The sequence below is a fragment of the Amblyomma mixtum genome, chromosome 5, assembly GCF_055824585.1.
Source record: "Amblyomma mixtum isolate Tamu chromosome 5, ASM5582458v1, whole genome shotgun sequence".
NCBI lineage: Eukaryota > Metazoa > Arthropoda > Arachnida > Ixodida > Ixodidae > Amblyomma > Amblyomma mixtum.
In genome coordinates this window covers 119,020,576-119,044,835 of record NC_143016.1, presented here as the reverse complement: position 1 = coordinate 119,044,835, position 24,260 = coordinate 119,020,576, and the positions used below count along the sequence as shown (strand labels likewise).

The window sequence follows — 24,260 nt, the reverse complement described above, 5'->3', positions numbered from 1 at the left end:
TGTTGTTACTGTACTAAGTTATGAAAGAGGGGGCAAAACGCCCGCCGACCACATTCTGTAGCACAGCTGAAAGTTGTTCCCTGCACAGGCCTGAAAATGTGATGTGCGGTTGTTCTTGGCGATTATCGTGTTGTAGTCACTGGCAGAATCAAATCGTTCCAAAAATAAAAAAATAGTGTAATCCCAGCAATGTCCAAGCACACTGGTTTCAAAATAACCCATTCTGTCCCGCTTTGCCCGTCAGCAGAGTGGCGCAGTGGAAGCGTGCTGGGCCCATAACCCAGAGGTCCGTGGATCGAAACCACGCTCTGCTACATTTTTTTTCTGCGTTTTTTTTTTTTTAAATTTCAGATCCTATGTGAGGTTGTGGAGAGGGAAAAGAAATCAAACGCCTAAAAATGTACCTTTCTATTTTTAGCACCTTTCCTAACAAGTTATGCGAGCAGGTAGCCAAATTACAATGGGATATCTCTAGAAGTTCTGATTTTTTATATAAATATTGGTTGTAGCGCTATTGGAAGAACAGAGGGAGAGGACAACACAACAAAGAAGAAAGCTATTAACGGATGATTTATTTGGCGGCCGATTTGAGCTTGGCCTCCGCGGAGGCCAAGCTGAAATTCTCCCGGTTAAAATGCCTCTGTTATTCAACTGTTACACCTAATAGATTTAAAATTCATTCCTTGTACTGATATTTGTATTTGTCGAAATTTCCGTGTGGTAGGTGCTGGCGGCCAAACAGAAAGGGAAAGCGGGTGGGGTGGGGGGAGATCGGGGAAAATAAAGCGAGTTCAGCAACTATTCGAAGAGGGAAAAAAAGCACGGTAAAGGAGAAAACAACCGCAACGAAATGAATGGGGAGATGGATTAAATTATAGATATCGAATTGCTGAAATACTGCGCAGAACGCCCCCACACCCCTTTTTTTCGAACTTCAAGAACTGATCTCAGGTAATCCATTTAGCTTATTCTAATGGCAAATTTATAAACCAAAGGAAACATGTGCACAGGTAGTGAGGAGGCGTTGGAACAGGAGGCATTAAAAAAGAGCGCGACACAAGGCGGAACAAAAAAAAAAAAAAGACGACAAGGACAGCGCTTGTTGAAGTCTCTTTTTCCGCGTCCTTACGCAGCCGGTCGTCAACACAACTTCCAGTTTACTGATATAAAAGTACCCACAGCAGCTTATAAATGCACCTCAGAAATGACATTGCGGCACTCAGTATATCAATTGTGGTGCTTTGTGATGCGCTGTCGGCGGAATAGTCGTTCGGCCAGTCTCGAAACTGATCTTCTGAAGTAGAATTTCGGTTCCGCGCCTTGGGTGCAAAAGGTGCGAAGCGTTCTGCGATTTCACGATTGACGTCACTCACTGCTTGGAAAGCGCGGGAAACACAAACGGCTTATTTGAAAGCGGTTTTCTGCGGGAAAAAGAAGCGCCAAAACTTGCGCAATGTTCAAGAGTGATCTAGGTAGGTCATAGGCGTGCACAGTGGGGGGAAAGGGGGCAGTGGCCCCCCAATCAGCATGAGGAAGGGGGGGCGCAAAGTTTGTCCTCGGTTGTTCTCTTCTATCAAAAGTCGAAGCGGCGGTACCATGAACGCCGCCCCTATGGAGAGACTGCGCACGCCTATGTTCTATATATACTGAATTTAGTTTTTCATCCAAATGCGCTATGCATAAACGTTTCTCTCTGAACCTCCGTCAAAGGTTCGTGCACATGTTCTGCCGGTGTTTTACGTGCGCACGTTTGAACTCTTCTCACCGGATATATCGAACTCGAAGGGGATAGCAAAATAGTTCGATATGTCGACGATTCGATGCATAAAAAATGTCAATGGATACGTTGATTTGTAAGCTAGAACCAAGAATGCATTGCGCCTACGCTAGTGGCACGCTTCATGCAGCGATGCGCCGCACACCGGCGCACACCGTGCGTCCTCAACTAGAATTTGCCTCACCTATGTGGTCCCCTTATCAAAATTACCTGATCAACATGCTTGAATCCGTACAAAATAGAGCCGCTCGTTTCATCACACAAAAGTACCACCCTCAGTCCAGTATCACTAAGATTAAACTTGATATCTCCCTCGAACCATTACATATTCGTCGCTCCATCGCTCTTTTATGCTTACTTCATAAATATCGTCATAGCACCAGGCCATCTCCCTTGCCCCTCGAAGAGCCTTCACGCATTTCACGCCGCCTACATAATCAGTATAGCATTAAACGCATTTACGGAAGAACCTTAGCATTCAATTCATCTGCACTTCCACGTGCCATTATTCTTTGGAATGATCTTCCCAACTGTATCGCATCTATCGGCAACCACCAATCATTTCAAGACCAACTGCACAAACATTTTCTTTAACGACATAGTGTCTTGTTTCAGGTTGTTCTGTGTCCTTGGTTCCCTTTTCTTCTCGTTGGTATTTTACAAAGTTTTGGTTTCTTGTGCAATTTCAACCATTTGTATTTTTTTTATGGCTACTGCTTTTTCTTTTGATGTGTATTGGGCACATGCGATGCATTCTTGCTACTAATTTAATTTTTGTTGCTCGCGGTGATGTATGTCTTTTAGTACGTTTTGCCCTGTATATTTATAATTGTGTTTAATTTTTGCATTGTATCACGCGTTGTTTTTAATTTATTCTTACTACTTGCTTAATCCATTGTTTTTGCCCCCCTTACTCAATGCCCTTCTGGGCCCTGTAAGGTATTTTGAATAAATAAATAAATAAATAAATAAATAAATAAATAAATAAATGATGGCAGCGCACAGCTAGCAAGGCTTTGCTCGATGTAATCGGCTTTTAAACGAAGACACTGCAGATTGCAACTCCCCACTGCCTATCGTAAGATGGCTAATCCTTTTACCAGTGCACTATAAATCGAAAAATCACTAATTAAAATTAGGGTGCTGTTGGTTACCGCAACGCCTTCGGCACAGAGCACGCCAGCAGAGGACCGCCGCCAGGAATTAGTTAACCTAGGTTGACTTCACCGCATGACAGCAATGTGGCGTGGGAAAGTAGTATGACCGACGGCCAACCTCAAGCACACCCCTCGTTCAGTTCGTCATGCGGTTTCACAGCGCTAGCGCGGCGAGCAGTTGCCCAAAGCTGCGATGCAAGCTAGCCAAAGATGCAAGCTAGCCAGCGCACTGTCGTCATCGCTTATGCCTCGCCTCTTTTTCTTCGTGTAACACAGTCGAACGTGAGCCTGTATGTGAACCGGCTGACCTCGGACGAGTCGGTGATCCCGTTCGAGTATGAGCAGTAAGTGTGACCGAAGGACTTCACCTTCTTTGCTTCTTTTTCGTTTTGCTGTTGACCCTTTGCTTGCCTTTCTATCTTGCATTCTGTGCGCGTGATTCATCTTCTTCCAATACCTTTCAAAAGTAACCTCTGCGTTGTTGAATTCCTGCGACACTTTGGAGCCGCCTGAGCAGGTGGCTACTAACAGTACGCGACCCACGCGTGGCTAAATAAAGAACGATCAAAGAGCACGATGAAATACAGGTCGAAGAAAGTTACCTTTGCGGTGTACTTGACAGCTAGGGCGACTATAATCAACTTAACTGAAGGGTACGTCGAATTGAGCCATTAAACTAGCGATTCTCGCGTGCGTTCACGGCGTTTGAGCGTAGAGCCCGCCATGATGGTCGTCACCACTTCGCCATCTTTCGAAACCTCACGGTGCCACTAGCTGATCGATCGAATGTAGCCCCGTGGCATTGCGGATATCGCAACGCGAACGGGGGATAGATGACCGTACGAAGGGATTATACACACGAATCCTCTTTATGTCGACCCATTTTTCTGCCCGTCTTCTCATTTATGCGCTGTGCAGTAAACAACTGCGGTTCATCTGCAGCAACGTTAACTGCCCAATGTTCTGCGCGTTGCAGCGGCTTTACGGCGGCCGTGGTTTTCGTTGCTGTTTTGCCCTTGAGCCTGCGTGGTGAAAACCGCTGACCTCGATCGACATCTTTGAGAACTTCTATTTCATTTCGTACTTAGTCCTTCGGAGCGAGTTGCGCATTTGTGCTGATCCTTGATAAAGAGATAGATTCTAATTCCTCGTGGAGGTACTTACATCTTTGCGGCTGTGTTCGCTGCTGAACACAGATAGCTATGGTATCAATTATGTAGTACTGTCGAAAGAGCGGAAATTGTTCTAAAAAAAAAAGAACATAAACAGGAAAGGAACTGATAGCAAACAAGTTCTGCTCTCTATACATCTTGCTGTAGTCTTGCGATCCTTCGTTGCAGTCATTCGGGATGGCCTTGCGCAGGAACGCTCGGTCAGCCCAGCACCTGACCCTACCAACTCGAGCCCAATTAACTTGTATAAACGCAGCTAACAGCCGAACGTTCTAAGCTGAAACGAAGTTCTCGTCATGTGTCCCGGAGTGTCTGTTGAACGGATGTTTCTGTTTACACTTCTGACGGACCTGCGGGTACAAAACGTTTGTGCCATCTGTCGTGAAACCTCTTTGGCCACGGCCTTCGGCTAAATCACTTCTTACCAGAGCGGCCACAGGCCGTACAATTGCCGCTACTCGATGGTTTTGCGATTAAGGTGGTATTCCGTCATCGCTCTATAATTCCTAAGTATTGATGTCTCGCGTACGTCTGGCAAACAAGTTTATATCTATAGCGCATGCAATGCGGTATTCTTTCTTAGGTTCACGTTCTTTAGCCCTAGTAATAATGCGTCACGATGCGTATACAGGGTAATTCTTTTTAAATCCGTGGAGATTTTGATTTAAAAAAAAAGTGGCTGTGGCTCAACTCAGCTGAGCCAGGGTATACGGGGTGAAAGCTCTGTCAGCAAGCACTGCAGTTATATTAGCGAGAGCAAATCACGTGGTACATCACGTGCCACAGGTGCAAGAGCGAGCGTCCAGACCGGCGGTCGGCGCAGCGGCGGACATGACTGCCCAGCGCGCAGCTGTGCCGTTGGCGAGTCACATGGCATGAAGTCATAGCCACATGCGGCGCGCCTCCCGTTAGAGGTCAAATCTTAGAGCCAGTTGACCTCCAGGCTCAGCATGGGAGGAGTAGAACTTTTCGCACTAAATCTTAATTCGCACTTAAATTAACTATAATCGCACAATAATCTTGCCCTTAAAATCAGAAATAAAAAGTTTAGTAGTTAATTTAGGCTAATTAATCGTCGAATTATTGATCAATTTGAGGTACGTTATGTACGTCTTGCTGTACAATCCACCTCAACAGGCCGCATTGACGTGTCTGTCCCAGATTTTAAAACAAAAAACTGTAAAGCTTAACAAAATCGCTCTGTATTACTCTGTCTTTAATATCAGCAAGCATCTTGAAAAAAAATATACAGATAGTAAAGACATGCCTGAAAACCTATCAACGCACTCACAGATTTCCGCACATCATCCTAAACAGCGCGCCAAATTTTTCTGCCGTACAACGGTGAGCGAGCACTGAGCGAAGTACCGAAACAACCAGTATTTCTCACTTTTGTGCTTTTTGTTCGCAGCTTCGACTTCTGCCGCACGAAGGAGACGGTGTCGCCGGTTGAGAACCTGGGGCAGGTCGTCTTCGGGGAGCGCATTCGTCTTTCACCTTACAAGGTGCGCCAGTTTTTCTTTGTCTGCAAGCCTCTTCTGTAACTACGAAGCTGTCCAGGACAGGAACGCCTGAGGCGCCCGTTCCTTCGATATTTTCGGAAGAGGTTCAAAATTGTCTTCCTTTCAAAGCATTTCCGCCGCACAAAAAGTTGAATATCAAGCACAGTTCGCAAGAGGGGCCTTTCGTCGCGACAGTAATGGCAGGAAGGTGAGGTTACTGGGGAAGCGCAGTGAGCGCGATGACAGGCTATTTGCAACCAAAGACCCTAATTGCGAATAGTTTTGGATATAAATACGCGTGGTTGCGATGTCGATTCCTTCTGAATGGTCATCCGAGATCAAAAGGACATTTCAAACGCTTCAAACTAACACGTCTTTTTCGTCGTCAGGCTACAGTATCAAACTTAGACTTTGAGAACATTCTGATGGCGTTGGGCTTCTGGCAGACATAATGGCAGTTTTACATTTCGTTCTTTAATAAGTGAAAACGTACTTATACAGAGGGCAAAACACATGTCTAGTACGACTGAACTGTGTGTTCTGCAGTTTCCAAATGCTTACATCCAGACCCTTTTTAATAAAATGTCATCGCTAGATATCGCGTGTTCAGCTGGAAACCCTCCCAGAACATGTTCTAGACAAGCGTTTTCATGATTCAGCAGCAATGCCAACTTATTTAGAGATGCAGGCTACTGCTCTGTGTAAAAACAAAAACAAAAAAACAACGTCTATTTGTCTGTTTTTTGTTTAGGCAGATGACTACTCCGCGCAGCCTGAACTGTCGACACATGTCTTTTGTTTTCGTCGCTGCCGTGGAGATTAGTTGCGCAGTGTACCGGGAATTTTCTGAACGATTCCGTGCCACGAGCAGTGTAGCGGATCGAGTTCTCTCCAAGTCGGCCCAGGTTCGGCCTTGGCATAGCACTGCGGAGTACCCCGGAGGGCTTCCTCACGCGAGCAATTTTCTTTTTACTGGACAGAAAGTCCAGCATGAAGAGTTCCGTTACTCTGATTACTCGTTTCTGACATAGTAACGCATAAAACGTATTTTCTAGCTGACTATTTACTATTTTTGTGAATTTTGGTGCCACTCAAATTCCGCTAAAGGTTTTTTTTTCGTCGTGAGCAATACTCATCCAGTTTATTTTCTTAATGTCATTAAGAAGAGCGCTCTATTAGCTCTACTGTGATCTGCTTGTAATAAAGCAAAATTTCTAATTTATAGGGAAACAGATTTTTGACGCGCGCCACCCTGAAATTGCCGATTTTCCCGCATTAAGGAATCGGTTAAATGTTTGAGTAACTACTGTACGAAGCTGCGCCAAACGGTAGGAATTAGTATTTCATGAAATACAGAAAAGAGGATACACAAAGGGATATTTATTTTATTTTTTGTGGTAGCCAGCCTGTATAATCACGAAGCACTCTTTTGGTGCCGCGTTAACAGCCCGGATGTCCAATATGAATCAGTCACAATACAACACTGGTGCGTTCCCTGTGCATACACGTTTCCCGTACATACAAGTTCCCCGTACATATATACATTCTGCGGCAGTTTTAGGGTGTCAAGCGAATCACCGAAATGACCGCACAGAAGACAGCGTATGTGTCCACTGGGTGTTCTGTGGTTAGCTGGGGTGATTCCATTCTTTGCTTGGATCGGAAATGCTCAACAGTGTGGAACAGCGGCGAGGTTTGTCGTACGGGTCCGGCTTTACATGTCACACTCTCATGGCAGAATGACGCTACGGCAGCAGTGTTCTATGAGACACCATAACGAGCCCTTGCATGTGCATGATTATGTACGCAGATTGCCTTCATGGTGAACCAAACATGCGTGCCCCTCTGCAACAAGACTTACAGCGAGAAAGATCCCAACCGCCTTCATAAACTGAGGAAACTGAAGAAGGGCATGGTGCTGCAGTACAAGCATCACTGGTGAGTGCAGGTGACGGGCTCGGCGAACGGACAGCTCAAAGAGTATGCAAAGAGTAGCGCCAGAGGCCGTTATCTATACGCCCACATCCCCCCCCCCCCCCCCTCCCCTTTTCCTGTTCCTTCGGTGCTGTCAGCATTCTTGTGTCTCTAGATTATGAGTGGAGGTGCAATATGGAGGTCACCGTTGAAACCACGCCATTAGTTTTTGGACAGGCGCGAAACGGAGCTCGCATCACACGTACTCGCGGTCATTCTTGAACTTCCCTCTTTCGACTCCTTTTTTCTACTTTCATCACCTCTGAAACCGAAAAGGCAGTTGCGAAACGACAACATTCAGGGGTAGCAATGAGAGCGGCACACGCTGTCATGCTGATAAGGTAACTAGCCTGAGATTTCATTCATGATCAAGACCATATCACTAGATACGATGGGTGAAAGCTTCATTTCGAAAAAAAAATTCCGTGTCTGTACGTATTCAACAGTTTAAGCGTGCTTGAGACTCACTTAGAGATTCGCAGTCGTAGTCTTGTTTAAGGCGCTGCGGATATCCCTCGCCAAAATTCGTTTTTCTAGATAAGCATGCATGCTACCGCCAGCTGTGCTTAGTGGTTTGAGTACACTGGCCGGTGGGCGCCAAGATGGTTTCTGGCTTAACTTTTTCTCCGCCGCCACAACTGCAGTATCAGGCCTGAAGTGTCGTAGCCAAGCAGTGCCCTTATGTTAACTTTGCTACACTAAAGTTACTTAGAATAAAATACCCCGGCCTCTTTTTAATGAAACGGTATACATTTCAGATGCGATGTCAGTGCACGTTAAAGAACCCCAGGTGGTTAAAATTTCCGGAGCCCCCCACTACGGCTTCTCTCATAGCCTTAGTCGCTTTGGGACGTTAAACCCTATAAACCAAACCAAACCTAACAACCTGATGCTGGAGGAGGAAGAGGAGGTTCCATGGGAGAGGAAAACCGCTTTAACTGTCTCACCAACTGCAGTTCAGACCATTAAAAGTGCGCGCGTTGCGTGCCGCCCTTTCATGTTCCCTTTCGAAATGAAGACATACTGTAGGATGAGGTCGATAGAAGACCTTTCCTGCACCACCTATGTATCCCGGGCAACGAAGAAAATTTAAGTAAACATAAAAGAAAGGGTCATAACACCAAAAATGGAAAAATAAATAAATTTTGATGGAGACGAAAAAAGGAAAAAGGTTCAGGAGATGAAAACAGAAACGAGAGAGAGAGTTTCAATAGACGCCCCGTGGGCGACCAATAATCTTTTTTTTCATTCCTTGTTGTTCCTGTTCGGTTGTCGAATTCATCATTGATACGTGGATAGGATAGGAAAACTTTTAATGTCCAACAGACAGAGGGTAGCCAGAGGGCTACCCGCCTAGACGACGGCCGAAAGGTCTTGACTCTCGGCGGCGGCTTCGGCCAGTCGGACGAGTTGTAGCTGAGTCGCCGGGTCGGAGCTCAGTAGTAAGGTCTCCCATTGATCTTTCTTGTTTATACCTCGTCCCTCCCGGGGAGCATGAGGACATTCCCATAGTATGTGGTCCAAGGTGGCCCTAAGTTCGCAGTTTGCGCATTTTTCTGAAAATTGCCCTGGGTACATAAGACTCCAGAGGGCCGGGTTTGGAAAGGTGTAAGTTTGTAACCGGCGCCAGTTGATGGCTTGGTATCTGGGCAAGGATCTATCCGCTGGAGGAAGTCTAGCTCGTTGCAAACGTGGAATGCCTTGATCCGCAGGTAAATTTACTAGATGTAAGCTAGGTCATGCTTAATTGTCGAGGTTTGCTGCCTGCACTAGAAATGCCTACACTAGCAACGCAGACATGCTGTTAGTTGTAAGATCTTTTCAGTATGTTTTTCACCATGTATACTGTAATATTTTAACTAGCTTTTGGTATTTTATTATTTCTGGTTTTCTATTTTCTTCAGACAATTTTAAACAATTGTGAAAAACTGTAATTAGTGAAGAGTAAGAACATATAGTCTCTTTCTTTACTGTACTAACTCAGCCTGTTGTTGTGCCTTCCCTCTTGACATGCATATTTGATAGTTATGTCCTTATTGATGCCTGAACATGTTTATTTCGATGCAATGTGCTCTTCATTTAAATATGTCACAGGCATACCATGTACTGTAGCGTTGTGTGATTGTGGGTTTTTGGGCACAATGAAGCTGCTGTAGGGGAGGGCGACCTCCGTCAAGCCTTTATAGGCATTTTGTCCCCACTCCTCACATTCTTGATGTGAAATAAAGCCTGATATCTTTCTTTTAATGCTTTCATGTTTTGGTAAGACACAAGACTGCAGGTAATGGTCGATGTCTTGTGCTTCGGCACCGCATTTACAGTTGCGCTCTCCTGTAACGTTGAACCGCTGGAAGTAAACAACGGAGGAGGTGCAACGATTGGTCGGGGCTCCATAGTTTTCCCTTACGAATGTTCCCATCTGAACGGATTTCCTTCAAATCCTGGACTTCATCGAGGATACAGATACAATGCTCGCGTATTTGCCCGTGTCCATCCAGGATCGTGGACAACATGCCAGTGACGTGGTGCCACCAGATATCTGAGATGAACGGCCAGCTGTGCTCCATGGGCTTCCCCATGGGCTGCTACACGTTCAGCAACAGCGTGCCTCGCGGATTGTGCGGAGTCTACGTGAGTGCACGCCTCTCTATTCGAAAGCGTGGACTTTCGAATGTAGCAGGTCTCGCTCGAGGTCTCATTACAGCGTGAAGGGGCAGCTTAGGCAGTATTACCCTCCTGCCATTATGAATATCCTCACTTCGGCCCTTGTGTCCATCCAGTCACAACAGTGAAACATGTGTGACAAACGCTGTCCCGCAGAATTTAGCCAGCAATTTTAGGTCACGAGCCAAGGGAGAAGGGGCTGTCCTCCCCTTCCTTCCTTCCTTCCTTCCTTCCTTCCTTCCTTCCTTCCTTCCTTCCTTCCTTCCTTCCTTCCTTCCTTCCTTCCTTCCTTTCTTTCTTTCGTTCTCCCTTTCTTTCTTCCTTTCTTTCTTTCTTTCTTCCTTTCTTTCTTTCTTTCCTTCTTTCTTACTTTCTCTCTTTCTTTCTTCCTTTCTTTCTTTCTTTCTTTCTTTCTTTCTTTCTTTCTTTCTTTCTTTCTTTCTTTCTTTCTTTCTTTCTTTCTTTCTTTCTTTCTTTCTTTCTTTCTTTCTTCCTTTCTTTCTTTCTTCCTTTCTTTCTTTCTTTCCTTTCTTCCTTCCTTTCTTTCTTACCTCCTTCCTTCCTTCCTTCCTTCCTTCCTTCCTTCCTTCCTTCCTTCCTTCCTTCCTTCCTTCCTTCCTTCCTTCCTTTCTTTCTTTCGTTCTCCCTTTCTTCCTTTCTTTCTTTCTTTCTTTCTTTCTTTCTTTCTTTCTTTCTTTCTTCCTTTCTTTCTTTCTTTCTTTCTTTCTTTCTTTCTTTCTTTCTTTCTTTCTTTCTTTCTTTCTTTCTTTCTTTCTTTCCTTTCTTTCTTTCCTTTCTTCCTTCCTTTCTTTCTTACCTTCTTCCTTCCTTCCTTCCTTCCTTCCTTCCTTCCTTCCTTCCTTCCTTCCTTCCTTCCTTCCTTCCTTCCTTCCTTCCTTCCTTCCTTCGCGTTGACTTTAAGTCCTTTGGACACTTCCCGCTGTTGTGGCAGGAAGTTATCGCGGCACGAAGCGGTCGAGCCTTCCAAACATGGGAGACGTGAGAGGCAGACATAATATAGGCTGAGGCTGATATACCGAAGGTATATATAGCCTCTTCCTGAACACACTCATACCTGCAGTATAGTTACATTTATCACGATAAGTCCACCGCAGGACGAAAGTGTCCCCCCCCCCCCCCCCCCCACGGTCTTTTATCACCACTGCCTTACGCCGTTCGTGGCCATCGTAACACATCAAACGTCGTAATCTTATCCGTTCTTCTCTGACTTTGCCATTCATAATATTTTCATTTGACGCCTGCTGCTAGCGCTACCAGCGTGCAAAGAGAAGGACAAAAAGAACAAGGAGTGAACACAATGAACACTGGACATCAACCAAAGTTTTTTCTGGCCGAGTCATTTTACATGTTGAGTGTTGTAGCTTTCAGCATTTGTGTTATTCGTGTATAATTCGTGCCTTTTCACTACCATTTCTAATACGATTATCGATGGGATTGACAGTATCAAATGAATAAATTCCTATTGTCACTGACCGATGGTACTCCAGGTGGCGCTGAACAGGACTAAACATAAGCAAGAAAACCTGAACTAAAACAGAGGGAGAGAAAAGTAAAAGTAGAACGACCAAGAATCGCACCGCGGCCGCGATTTCTTCAGTTTATCTATTCCGGAGAACGAGTAGCCCGATAAAAAGTGCTTGGGTGTATGAGTCCACCGCGTTTTGGCCGTGGTGCTTCTCCGTGTCTAAGCTTCGTCGGGTATACTATACTATTAGTACCACTGTATATAATCGTCGCGTCTTTTCTTTTCTTTTCCTTCGGTCTGTTGGCACGGGCACTGCGCAGTCCGCCTACTCCAAGCCGAACACCTACTACCTGTTCAACCACGTGGACCTCACCATCTCGTACCACAGCAGCGAGGAGGAGTCGTGGGGCAGCTCCTTCATCGAGCGAGGCGGCCGCATCATCTCCGTCAAGGTGCAGCCCCGGAGGTCAGTCACTTTGTGCTAAAGTTAACGGTAGAAGGTAGCAAGTATTTAATTAGCAAATCAGACTCCTTTGAAAAAAAGCGAACCTGGTCTAGACCGCCTCCTAGAACCCTGGACTACTCGAATCTTCATAGAGCACGTTGCCGTCTTCCAAAGCTAAACGTGTGTTTTAGACCTTAATACTTGTCAGCCGGAACTAACAGGTATTATAACTAACTAACAGGCCATAAAAGAATGGAATAGTTTGAGCCCCTCTATCACTACTAATACATCTTTGCAGAAATTTGTAACACTGGTAGAAGAACAGTTGCGCGATAATTAAAACATGATTAGACAAGTACAATAGACCAGTCGTATCACTGCATATAACAGCATCTGTATGAACACATTACTTACAATGTATTAAGTTGCACCCTTTTCTGTGAAAAATGCTCTCTCGTTTTGTGTTTTGTTTTCTGTTATCTGTATTTTTTTCCCATACTCATGTAATTATTTGTAACCAACAGTGTTTTTAATATATTCCATTTCATTTGTATTCGATTTTTACCTTTTTACTATGTGCCCATCTTGTAAAAATCCCCAATGGGGTTGACAGTATCTGAAGTAAGTAAGTAAATAAATAAATAAATAAATAAATAAATAAATAAATAAATAAATAAATAAATAAATAAATAAATAAATGAATAAATAAATAGATAAATAAATAAATAAATAAATAAATAAATAACTTGTGTTTGGCTCATTGTGGCCTAAGCTGCCGTCGCGCGACTGAGCCCCAGCTGCTGCTATATGTACAGTTGGCAGAAAAAGTTTACGGGACGCGTGCGCTCTGTAACCAAGTTATTCCGGCGCTGCCTGTCCATCCAGTCATCTGGTATTGATATCGGCGAAGGATCATGCATGTCTCCGCACACCTGCAAGCATTCCAGATGATCTGTTTTCATAAATGCGCCGAAATAGTCATTTTTTTTCGCACACCCGCATCCCGTAAACTTTTGGTGGAGAGTGTACATGACTGCGGCAGCAACGCGCACTTCCGCCACCTCCCATCAACCGCTTTCAGAAATCTTATGCTTTGAAAAAGGGCGCTGCTATTAAGGCTACGTCCTTGGGTTAAGTTTTGAAAAAAAAAAGTTCATGGAAAGGAGGGCGGGGAAGGAACTGTTGGTGGAACACTGTACAGCTATAGGCACAAAAAGGAAAATAAAAAAGAAAGAAAATGGATTCAGTGCTGCACTCTCTAGTTGCGGTGCCGGTGATGACAAGCATCACTAGTCTCTCACAGTTGGAATTCAGACGAGGACGAAAGAAAGGCAATGCACACTGCAGCACCGTGTGGGCCCTCATACCCAGCAATTCTGCATGAACAAAAGCAGTCTTGAACGGGAACGAGTTTATGTACGCAGTTTTTTGAGGCATTGAAAGATTTCCGTATAACAATCAATATAGCAGCTCTAAGAAAGAGAGTTGGGGTTTGATGCACCAGCAGCTAGCGCCGACAGAAGGAGAGAAAGAAGGAAGACGAAGCTGACGAAGTTCGGGTTTGCGCTTCCGAACGCTGGCCTGCTGAGCAGCACCGCTGGAACAAGGACTGTGGCCGTCCATACTAAATGTGCGAGTCCCCTCATTGCACTTGGTAGAGGTGCTGGGTATCGATCCCCGTACCTCTCGCAGATTTCCCGTTGGCAGACTTCAATTTTTTTTCCTGTTAATGTTTTCGCCGTCGTGAAAAGAGTTCCCATTGGTTTCTATAGCAGTCTTAATTGCTCGATGCGATCGATGGAGACATTGCAAAAGAAAGATTTTGCTACACATAAGAAGAATGGATCATTCCCTTCAAAATTTCTATAACAGTACCTCAGAGTTTCCCAATATTCAAAATTTGTGTCGGAAAATGTTGCGCTTGGCCATTCTTTCGTTCTCATTTGCTTGCACTGAACAACAACTGTGAAGCCACTCCAACTCTACCTGTTCTGAACCCTCTTGAAATAATCGCTGCCATTTTTTCTCCGCTCTGGGTCCCTACCGCAGTATTTCGCACAAGCACGGCTTCAACTGCGACTCGGCCGAGCCCATGTCATTCGCCAATGACACGACGGAGCTGACGATACCCTACACCTACAGCGTCACCTTCGTGGTGAGTGGCCATACCGCAGGAGCGGGCCGGACAATGCATAACGCGTACCACTACGGCCAGCCGCCGACAGCGCATGCGCAGATGGGTCTGAGTGGTCATTTTTTTCAGTGGCTTTAGCCACGAGTACGGTGTGCACCGCGTGCCCGCTAAAAGCTGAGAACATGCGACGAGTAGCTTCGAGAAAGGCCCGAGAGGCCAGGTGGGCTAAGAAACTCTCAGGGGCACCCTAGATTTCGAAAAAGACAGAGCTGGGCGTAAAAAAAAAAGTAACTCAGGGATACGGCGCCAGCATGTTTCTAGGGGTGTGTCGAGTTTTGTAGAAACGTGTGCAAATATGGCTGTTCCAGGGTAGCTGGCCGAGGATGAAACGTGTTCAGCTTCGTCCGCCATCCCTTATAAAATTGGTCCATAGACAGTCTATAGACTTCTTATTGACTCTATTGACTTCCTATAGATATTGTTTTTTGTATATTCATAGTCTATAGGCTGTCTATAGATAAAAGTCTACTAAAAGTGTATGGCCATAAATCTATTGCTTCTCTATAGACTGTCTATGGTATTTGTATTGCCCATAGACTTTTGACTATAGACAGTCTATAGACTTTATAAACAGAAGTCTATAGACACTCTACAGACTGTCTAAAACTGCAATACTGTAGCCATCGCATGCAGGCACTCATGACGGCAATGTGGTACAGGAACTTGCCGAGAGCTGAGATTTATAAGTGGATATTCACGGGCGCTGCTTAAAGACACGCGGTTATAGATAGGGGTTGGACTCTTGGATTAAAATTAAAGAAGAAAATGCAATAAAAGTAAGCCAAATTCAATTTTCGATAACCGGTTTTATACGAAAAAGATCAGTATCCTTGACATGCATGCCACAGATAGCCGGCTAGAGTGGTAGGTACGCTCAGTAAAAGGAGAAAATTAACAAAATTTGCAAGATATGGACGTAGTGGTACGCTGTATAAAGTTTCGCAGTCGTGCGTTTTGAGCTGTTGGTTCGCTATATTACACGGCTCTAGAGACCGGCAGGCTTATTCTCGTTGTCAAACGTCGTCTGTTAGCGTACCGCTGTTCACTATAATCACCCGCCCAGTGTATAGTTACTTGCTTAAGCAGGTAGTGTGTCCATCGCATTTAGGGAGACTGACGCGAAACGATGCATAAGCAGCGCGAAAAAGCTGGGTATTCTGGCTACCGCGACGCTTAAGCGACACACACACGCACGCGCACGCACGCGCACGCACGCACGCGCACGCACGCACACACACACACACACACACACACACACACACACACACACACACACACACACACACGCACACGCACACACGCACACACACACAGACACACACACGCGCACACACACACACACACTCACACACACGCACGCACGCACGCACGCACACACTCACACACACGCACGCACGCACGCACGCACACACGCACACACGCGCACACACACACGCACACACACACACACACACACACACACACACACACACACACACACACACACACACACACACACACACACACACACACAGAGGTAAGAACATGATATGTGCGCTGCCGAGTGACTTGGGCTGATGGGGACGGTCGCATGCTCTTCACAGACGCATGGTTTCGGTTTGACGCACCGAAATGCTCAGAATTCATTGCGCACCCAGCGTCAAGCATAATAGCATTTTTGAAGTTCTAAAAACTGATATGGCTATTACTAGCGGCCAGTTACGAATATCTAGTTATAACCAGATGCCTAGCTGCACTCTTAAATTTAATTTGCTTGCTTATTTATTAACAGGCCGCCGCGGTAGCTCAGTGGCTATGGTGCTCGGCTGCTGGCCCGAAAGACGCGGGTTCGATCCCGGTCGCGGCGGCTGAATTTCTTTGGAGGAGAAATTCGAGGCCCGTGTACTGTGCGATGTCAGTGCACGTTAAAGAACCCCAGGTGGTCGAAATTTCCGGAGCCCTCCACTACGGCGTCTCTCATAGCCTTAGTCGCTTTGGGACGTTAAACCCCATAAAACCAACCAACATTAACACGATTCTCGCGTTTTCTGACGACCGCTACAACTTGTGTTACTGTGCTGCAAAGTGCATCTTTATACCTTAATAAAAAGTTTTATATACTACTCGCTAGCTTCGCTGAAGCACCCATTATATCTGTCTTGCCACATCAGGCTCCTCTCGGCCTAAGCAGACTAAGGACGTGTTGCAAGTATTAACTGCTGTGGTCAGACATGAATAGCTTTCCTTTTTAGCCGTACGGCCACGCTTGGGTGGATGTCAATGAGTTATTACTCCCTTAATATTAATTGCTTTCTGTTCGCGTTCTCCCACAGAGGAACGACCTCATACGGTGGTCGTCACGGTGGGACTACATCCTGGAGTCTATGCCGCATTCCAACATCCAGTGGTTCAGGTGTGTGTTTGTGCTGGACACGGAGGAGATTGCATGATGAAAACGGCATATGTGAATAGACTTACGGTGGCACTACGTCGGCCGGCAAACATCGGCAAACCCAGTTTGTCTTCTGTGCGTCAGCCTGGCCCCAGTTCGTCAATCTCAAGGCTAATTTCAGTCTAGCGGCTACTGGAAGGATATCCACATCTCGTTCCAATGCTTTTTAGAAGAAATCCCCAAACCGGTGGACCAATAAGGCAAATAGGACATATGGTAGCACAATAGAACCAAAGCCTAGTTAGCTACACTGCTGTCTTCTTTCGTTGTAATGATGCACATGAAATGAGTAAACATGGGTCACCACTTGCTATTCGCGTGCGCTCAATAAATAATTTATTATTAAATTTATTTTCCGATTAAGTTTCGGTTTTGGTTTCAGCAGCTGAATGGGGGCTGTGACGTTAAAGTCATGTTTTTGATCACGTGAGGTGTACAAAAACTGGAGTGTAATGGTTGTCTATTCGTTTTAACTCATCCCTGATCTTACGCCAGCCTACTCCAAGAGAGGGACCGACAGGAAGTGAACAAACAGCTATTATATCGCCGTTTGCCTCTCATGTGATTTTAGGCCTGTTTGTAACGTCAAAGCCATTGCTCGGCTGCTGAAACCTAAAATGAGATAGAATGTTAGAAGAAATTAAATTAGAAATCTTTTACCAGGCGCAGGCGAATTCCTCCTGGGGATCAATGTCTAGTGATATCTTAACATGATTCTAAAGAAACTAAACAGAAGAAATATTTCCTTCAGCAGATTTAAAACGAAGGAGCAGTTACCAGTTACCGATAAACATTTTCCCTTTTTGAACTGTAGGTTTATCCGGCCTTTCCCTGCCCACTGTAACCTCGCTTCCCCCCCAAGTTAGCTCAGCTGGTAGAGCGACAGTTCCGGGAGGGAGGTGGTGATCCCAAGTTCGAGCCCCAGAGAAGGGAGAAATTTTTGTTGAACTGCGAAGACGTGCAAAGCTCTGCAGTTTCAATTTATAAACGTATTGCTGCGGACATGCGCATGCTGTTTGTGACTGTTCCTTCGTCGATATACTTTTTACTAGAGCGACACACGGAGTATGGAAATACAACATGCGGTTTAACGGTTTAGTTGGCAGTCACGTGGTGTAAGCACACAAGAAATAAATTGATAGAAGGCGACAACAACGACGATGATGATGACGGATTTTTGTGGCGCATGGGCAGCTGTAGCCAAAGAGCGCCAGTTAGTAGAAGGTAAATTACTAGAAATAGTAGTTACACATATCGTGGTATTTGCGATTTATATAAGACAAATATCTCGTTATTTTTGTTCTTTAAAAAAAAATCTGAAACTCCTTTTTTTTTTAGAATTCGGAGAGCTTCAATGGTTCGAATTTATTAAGCGTGCTGGTAAAGCGTGCCGAGCTTTTTCTGCCCTTAAAATGGTAACGTAATAACCGACGAAGGCTGTGACTGCACCTGTAGGCCTTCCCGCACAGACAGGTGATGACGTCCTCTGGACAACCAATCTCACGAGTCCACTGCTTCCGTCCAGGCCCCTGCATTACCCGGTCGGATGACGCGCAAAGCAACGCAGCTTCACCTTTGGTGTTCTTTGTTTTCTTCTTCCGTGCGAGTGTTTTAGCTTTGGAAATGCACCGCGCACCCGTGGTGACGTCATTATGCGGTTATTACGTCCCTGTGTTTTCCGGGCTTTAAATTTACCTTGCGAGCGCTGTGTTGTCCGGGGAACGCCGTCGTGGCTTCAATCGGCGCTAACGCCCCCATTTCAAATGCTAGTTCAAAAAGACTTGGCGTCATGTACCTACAAGTATGACATACTGGTGCCTTTAAAGCTCGCCGAATTCTTAAGCCTAGCTCTTCAGTGAAGCTCGCATAGAAGCATGAATAGAAGCATGCGTTCCTCGTGACAGCCGTCGACTCGTTGTGGGCTTTCAAGGTGTAGCAGGCTGTCTGTGCATGTCCACTCGCAGCATCGTGAACAGCGTGCTGATCGTGCTCTTCCTGACGGGCATGGTGGGCATGATCCTGGTGCGCACGCTGCACAAGGACATCGTGCGTTACAACGAGCCGGTCTCCGGGGTGAGGGTTCAAGGCGTCCTTTCTGTACCTTCCTGCTTTCTCTCTTCCTCCGCTCACTCGCTGCTTTGCGTGTTTGCTTGGCGACATATGTGTCAGACAAGGTGCGTCAGGTTACAGTTTTGGAAATGCCTAGAATTTGGGTACGGACGGTGGTAAACTGAAATCGCGCCACTAAACATTTAACCGGAGCACTTAAGCGAGTAAATGCGATTTAAAACTTGTAGCCGTCATTGAATGCGATCGGAAAAGCGCATTCGCTTCTTTCTAAATATAGTAACGCTGGGCGCAGCGGCGTCGTCTGCTGCATTGCCTGCTGCGCATGCGCAAGCGCGCTGAGATGGTGACCAAGTAAGGGGTGAGGGGGAGCCACCACGTCCGGTTTCAAAAAATGTTACGTAACAGCTGGAGTATCGGGAGTACTGGAGTAACGGGAGTCCGCGCGCCGTTAGGGAGCACGCGCCTTTTCGGGAGTTCCACTGCCAATGGATCTCCATTGATCGCCATAGATAGCCAGGCTTCGCGGTTTTAGGTGAAAATGATGTTACTGTTCAAATTCTTAACTAAGAGAACCTCGCACACATTTTCAGCCTCGACGCCATGTGCACGTATGCGTATCAACTTCCCAATTTTATCCGACTTGGATCCCTCTAAAATTAAGTCGTAATTCTACTACAGCATTTAGGAAATGCATGTACGGTTACACTATAAGCGCACCCAGCCCGGATTTTTCAGGTTTAGGAAACCCGCAGACACCATTGTCCAGCTGATCCAGACGTAAGCGCCAATTCTTGGCACAGCGGCAGAAGTAAAGCCAATTGGAGCGTCATATCGTTGTCATGACAACGGTATCCAGCAGAAAAAAAAAAAAAAAACTTCATGGACGAGTGGGATTCGGGCTACCGCCTGCGAATACGAAGCAACTTCATTTTCCGGTGCCTCAGAAATTCGGCATCTCTGTTTTCTCTCGCGCTGCTGGCATGCACAGGAATTATTCATTTTATTGCGAAAGCAATACTAGTTGCACTTTCAGCCCGCCGCGTAGCAAGGCCGGTAGCTACCATATTACCATATTGGATTGGATTGGATTGGACTGGATTGGATTGTATAACCGATGCATCACCACAAGTCTAACCACAAGCACCACCAACAACTGAACCATGGCGTAGCTACGGATATTGCTTTCGGAATTACCGGGCTTAACCAAGCTAAGCCACAACCATTTTTCCTTTTTTAGCCATCAGTTCTCCTTCAGTCACCACGATTAGCTTCAAATTGAAAGTATTTTAACTGAAGTATTTAAAACTGAAACTAGCTGGAGTTTCAAACTCTTGGCATCGTCGGGATTTGCAGGAGGACGCCCAGGAAGAGTTCGGCTGGAAGCTGCTGCATGGCGACATCTTCCGCACGCCGAACAGAGGCATGCTACTCTCGGTGCTGCTGGGTAGCGGCACTCAGATCTTCTTCATGACCTTCATCACTCTGCGTGAGTGGCATGCATATGCTCCCTGCTAGCCCCGATGGTTCTGCTTTGTGTCAGCATGACCGCGTGCTTGTTTTTGCGGTGCACGAATGCTCAGACTGCGCTCTAGACATTCCCTTTGATACAGGCGTTGTTAAATACATCAAAGCTACTGAAGAGTCCTTTCCGTGCAGTTGGCATAGTTAGGCTGATGATGATGATGATTAAAGATTCTGGTTTCTGGAGCACCAATGCCCGGATCACGCCTTAGACATTCCCTTTGATAGGTACTGGCGATACTCCCTTTGATACTGGCGATGTTAAAGACACTAAAGGTATTGGAAAGGCATTTACAATGCAGTTAGCATAGTCAAGCTGATGATTATAATTAAAGATACTGGCTGCCCTGTATATGTCCGGATGTTCTTCATTCGGTCGCGGTGATCAGTGACACACTCTGATCATCATCATCATCATCATCAGCCTGACTACGCCCACTGAAGGGCAAAAAAGGCCTCTCCTATGTCTCTCCAATTAACCCTGTCCTTTGCCAGTGGCGGCCACCGTATCCCCGCAAACTTCTTAATCTCATCCGCCCACCGAACTTTCTGCTGCCCCCTGCTACGTTTGCCTTGTCTTGGGATCCACTCCGTTACTCTTAAAGGCCAGCGGTTATCATGCCTTCGCATTACATGCCCTGTCCAAGCCCTTCCTTCCTCCTGATTTCGACTAGGATGTCATTAACCCGCGTTTGTTCCCTCACCTACTCAGCCTGCTTCCGATTTCATAACGTTACACCTTTCCATAGCTCGCTGCGTTGTCCTTAACTTAAGCTGAACCCTCTTTGTTAGCCTCCACATTTCTGCCCCATTGGTGAGTACCGGTAAGATACAGCTGTTGTATACTTTTCTCTTGAGGGATATTGACAAACTGCCTTTCATGATCTGAGAGAACCTGTCATATGCGCTCCACCTCATTCATATTCTTCTAGTTATTTCCCTCTCATGATCCGGATCAGCGGTCACTAGCTGCCCTAAGTAGACATAATTTCTTGCCACTTCCAGCACCTCGCTACCAATTACGAACTGCTGTTCACTTGCTAGGCTGTCGAACATTACTTTGGTTTTCTGCCACCTTTTATACGAGCGAACGGCCGTGGTACAGCCACGAAGGAAAGTTTATTTACTTTGTTATGCGCTGTCCACTGAACAGAGACATGTTTTTGCGGATAATACTTGTTACCAGTGTCATAACTGGCGAATTCTGCGAGAACAGTTCCATCTTGAAGGTTGTAACTCAAAATTACTCGAGGAAAAAAAAAACAGAAGCCCGAACCAGCGCAATGGCGCAGTTCATGAGAAAGACGATGAAACAAGCGCTCGTCCCTTTCTCTTCCTACGTCCGTGTGGTTTAGTTAGTGCTCCTGTTTCTTGCTCAAATATGAAGCAACAGGCCAAGCAACGTGCATCACTCAGAATACTTCGATTTCTCCACACGTGCAGTATCGTGCATGCTTGGGACACAGAAGGGGCAATCGCTGCTTAGAAATCACCTTCGCGCATTCAGCGTGCTCTGAAGTCCCCTGCCAAGCGCCCCGCTTGCCGCCGATTAAGTACAGACACAAACCGAGGTAAACAGGCACCCTTGTGGAAGGCTGCGCAATGTATTCGACCGCCTGGAGATCTTTAACGTGCACGGACACCGCACAGCATGCGGAACCTTTTTATGTTTCGCCTCCATCAAAACGCGGCCGACGCGGCCATGGTTGATCCCAGGCCTGCCGGCTCAGTAACAAAGCACTTTAACCACTGAGCCACCACTACTGGTATAAGATAAAAAAAATTATTTCGAGGAAATGAAAGGCGCAGTAATTGTCTCAACACCTCAATCGCGTCTTGAGGGAAGGCATGAAGAAGGGAATGAAAGAATGAAGAAAGAAAGAGTTACTGTGTAGTGGAGGGCTCCGGAATACTGCACGTTAAAGATTCTGAAATGGTCGAAACTAGCCTAAGAACTACGTTCAAATCGCGGGAAAGGAGGAAGTCGGCCAGTGTAACACCGCGTAGGTTGTGGTACTATAATCTGATACAACTCAATAAAGCAGCGGCTTTTCCCCGTCAAAGAACCCCCTTCGAACCTATGGCGTCGGCCGATTCCCAAAACCCTGCTATCGTGACAATGCAGGAAGCGGCGCCACAATGCAGAGAGGGGTCTGTCCCCGACAATAGAGGGAAGAAATTATCCCCTTTCATCTGCCCCGTCCTGCTCTGTCACACTAGCAGGGCCATGAGAATCTACCGACGCCACTTGCCCTTATTTGTCACACTAGCAGGGTCGTGTGAATCGGCCGACGCCATCTTCTGGAAGGGGGTCCTTTGACGGGAAAAAGCCGCTGTGTTCTTAAGTTGTAGCCAACTATAGCAGATTCCGCTGTTGATATTGATTGAATGGTGCAGCGACGATCAGTGGAGCTGCAGGCTGCAGCCGCAAGGATTAAACTCCTCTTGCTATATAGTATAGTATAGTCAGATCGTTTCCCCGCACCAGTAGCCTCCATCCTTTTTGCGCAGTGTTCGCCTGCTTTGGCTTTCTGTCGCCGGCCAACCGAGGAGCCCTGATGACCTGTGCCATGGTGAGTCGCCGCTCGCACGATGTCGCGAGGACTGCTATAGAGCGGTTGACGAAAAAAAAATTTAACGCGAAAAACAACAGCTATACGGAGGGAGCTTGTCGTTAACGGCCAGCCTTTGCACTCCAACGTCTGCTCAGGCTTTCGTTCGGTGACGGAAGATGTCGCTTATACGTAATACCGTACATTCCCAAACCTAGTTATACGCAGACGCGCCCATGTCAGCGTCTTGCCAACGCTGCCAAAGATTGACGCTCCCCATCCTAGCACTCTTACAACTTCACGCCCTCCTCACCCTCACCGGGCCTTCCTCCTCGGAGTGAAGGCCCTATCTAAACCCCGCCAGTGATGAACACTTTGCCCGGACAAAGACAAGTCCTCTTGTCGAAACGTTGGCAAGCACCTTGAGGACTTCTCCCTTCCTTGTTCACTGTGTTTGCAACATACCCGTCAACCTGCCCTCTCTCCAACGCGTTCTCAAATGGTCACGTGTTGCGTGCACTTTCTACTCAGCGTACGTTAGAAGAGGTTAGCTGATTGGGCAAGTTGGCTGTTCATTCTGAAGTCTGCAGCGCCCGGAAGCACGGACAACACGAAGGAGACACCACAGCGTTGCAGACTTCACAAGTCAGTTTGAAGAGGGCTTGAAGACTACTCTTTTGTCATTCTTGTGCTGCTAACAAGCTACCAGTTTTGTGTAATTACGGGTTTCAGGTGACGGCGAAATGTACGGTTTCGGAAAGTTTCTGCCAATACGTACAGAGCTGAGTCCAGTGACGACAGCTTGAAATTGTCACACGAGTTTCCGTGCATCTTCCACGGGGCGGAAGCGGAAGACGTTAACGCTCGGTGAGCGAATGTGATAGACATTCCTTGCAGGTGCTGTTCGTGTGCCTGGGTACCCCGGCTGGCTTCGTGTCGGCAGTCATGTACAAAAGTGAGCACTGATTCATCCTTACAATGCAACGTCCTCGCTGTCGAAAAAAGAAAAAAAAAACTAACTTCTAGCCACAACATGGCGAGTGTATGCTCGAGAGGATCGAGGCTATACATCGCTGTATTACTGGCTGGTGTTTATTTTTGTTTTGATGAAGCGCTTCACTTCTCCTAGAATTAACATTACAGAAACTTTTTTAACGTATTCTTTAGAGCTGCACCGCTACTAGGCGCTTGAAAAGTTCTGCGCAACGCGACAGCTCACTTATTACCAGTTATTTGGGCGAAATTAAAACTCGTATTCTTGAGTTTATCCCGTTGGGAGTACCTCTTTCAAACTGTCACGTTGTTGTCCTCAGTC

The 24,260-nt window shown here is 46.2% G+C and overlaps 1 protein-coding gene across 2 annotated transcripts in view; it reads left to right on the top strand.

Annotated features, from left to right (window-relative positions):
• Positions 1 to 24,260, top strand: part of LOC149343479 (transmembrane 9 superfamily member 2-like) — a 39,003-nt gene that overhangs the window by 2,903 nt on the left and 11,840 nt on the right. The window contains exons 2-12 of one of the 2 annotated variants that reach the window (XM_089545940.1): positions 3,211 to 3,278; positions 5,518 to 5,611; positions 7,419 to 7,546; positions 10,081 to 10,213; positions 12,053 to 12,198; positions 14,227 to 14,332; positions 16,684 to 16,763; positions 18,767 to 18,875; positions 20,226 to 20,358; positions 22,905 to 22,966; positions 23,843 to 23,900. In XM_089545940.1, coding sequence (XP_089402066.1) covers positions 3,211 to 3,278; positions 5,518 to 5,611; positions 7,419 to 7,546; positions 10,081 to 10,213; positions 12,053 to 12,198; positions 14,227 to 14,332; positions 16,684 to 16,763; positions 18,767 to 18,875; positions 20,226 to 20,358; positions 22,905 to 22,966; positions 23,843 to 23,900 — 1,117 coding nt within the window. The remainder of the gene's footprint in view (positions 1 to 3,210; positions 3,279 to 5,517; positions 5,612 to 7,418; positions 7,547 to 10,080; positions 10,214 to 12,052; positions 12,199 to 14,226; positions 14,333 to 16,683; positions 16,764 to 18,766; positions 18,876 to 20,225; positions 20,359 to 22,904; positions 22,967 to 23,842; positions 23,901 to 24,260) is intronic. The other variant, XM_089545941.1, reaches the window with a different exon arrangement.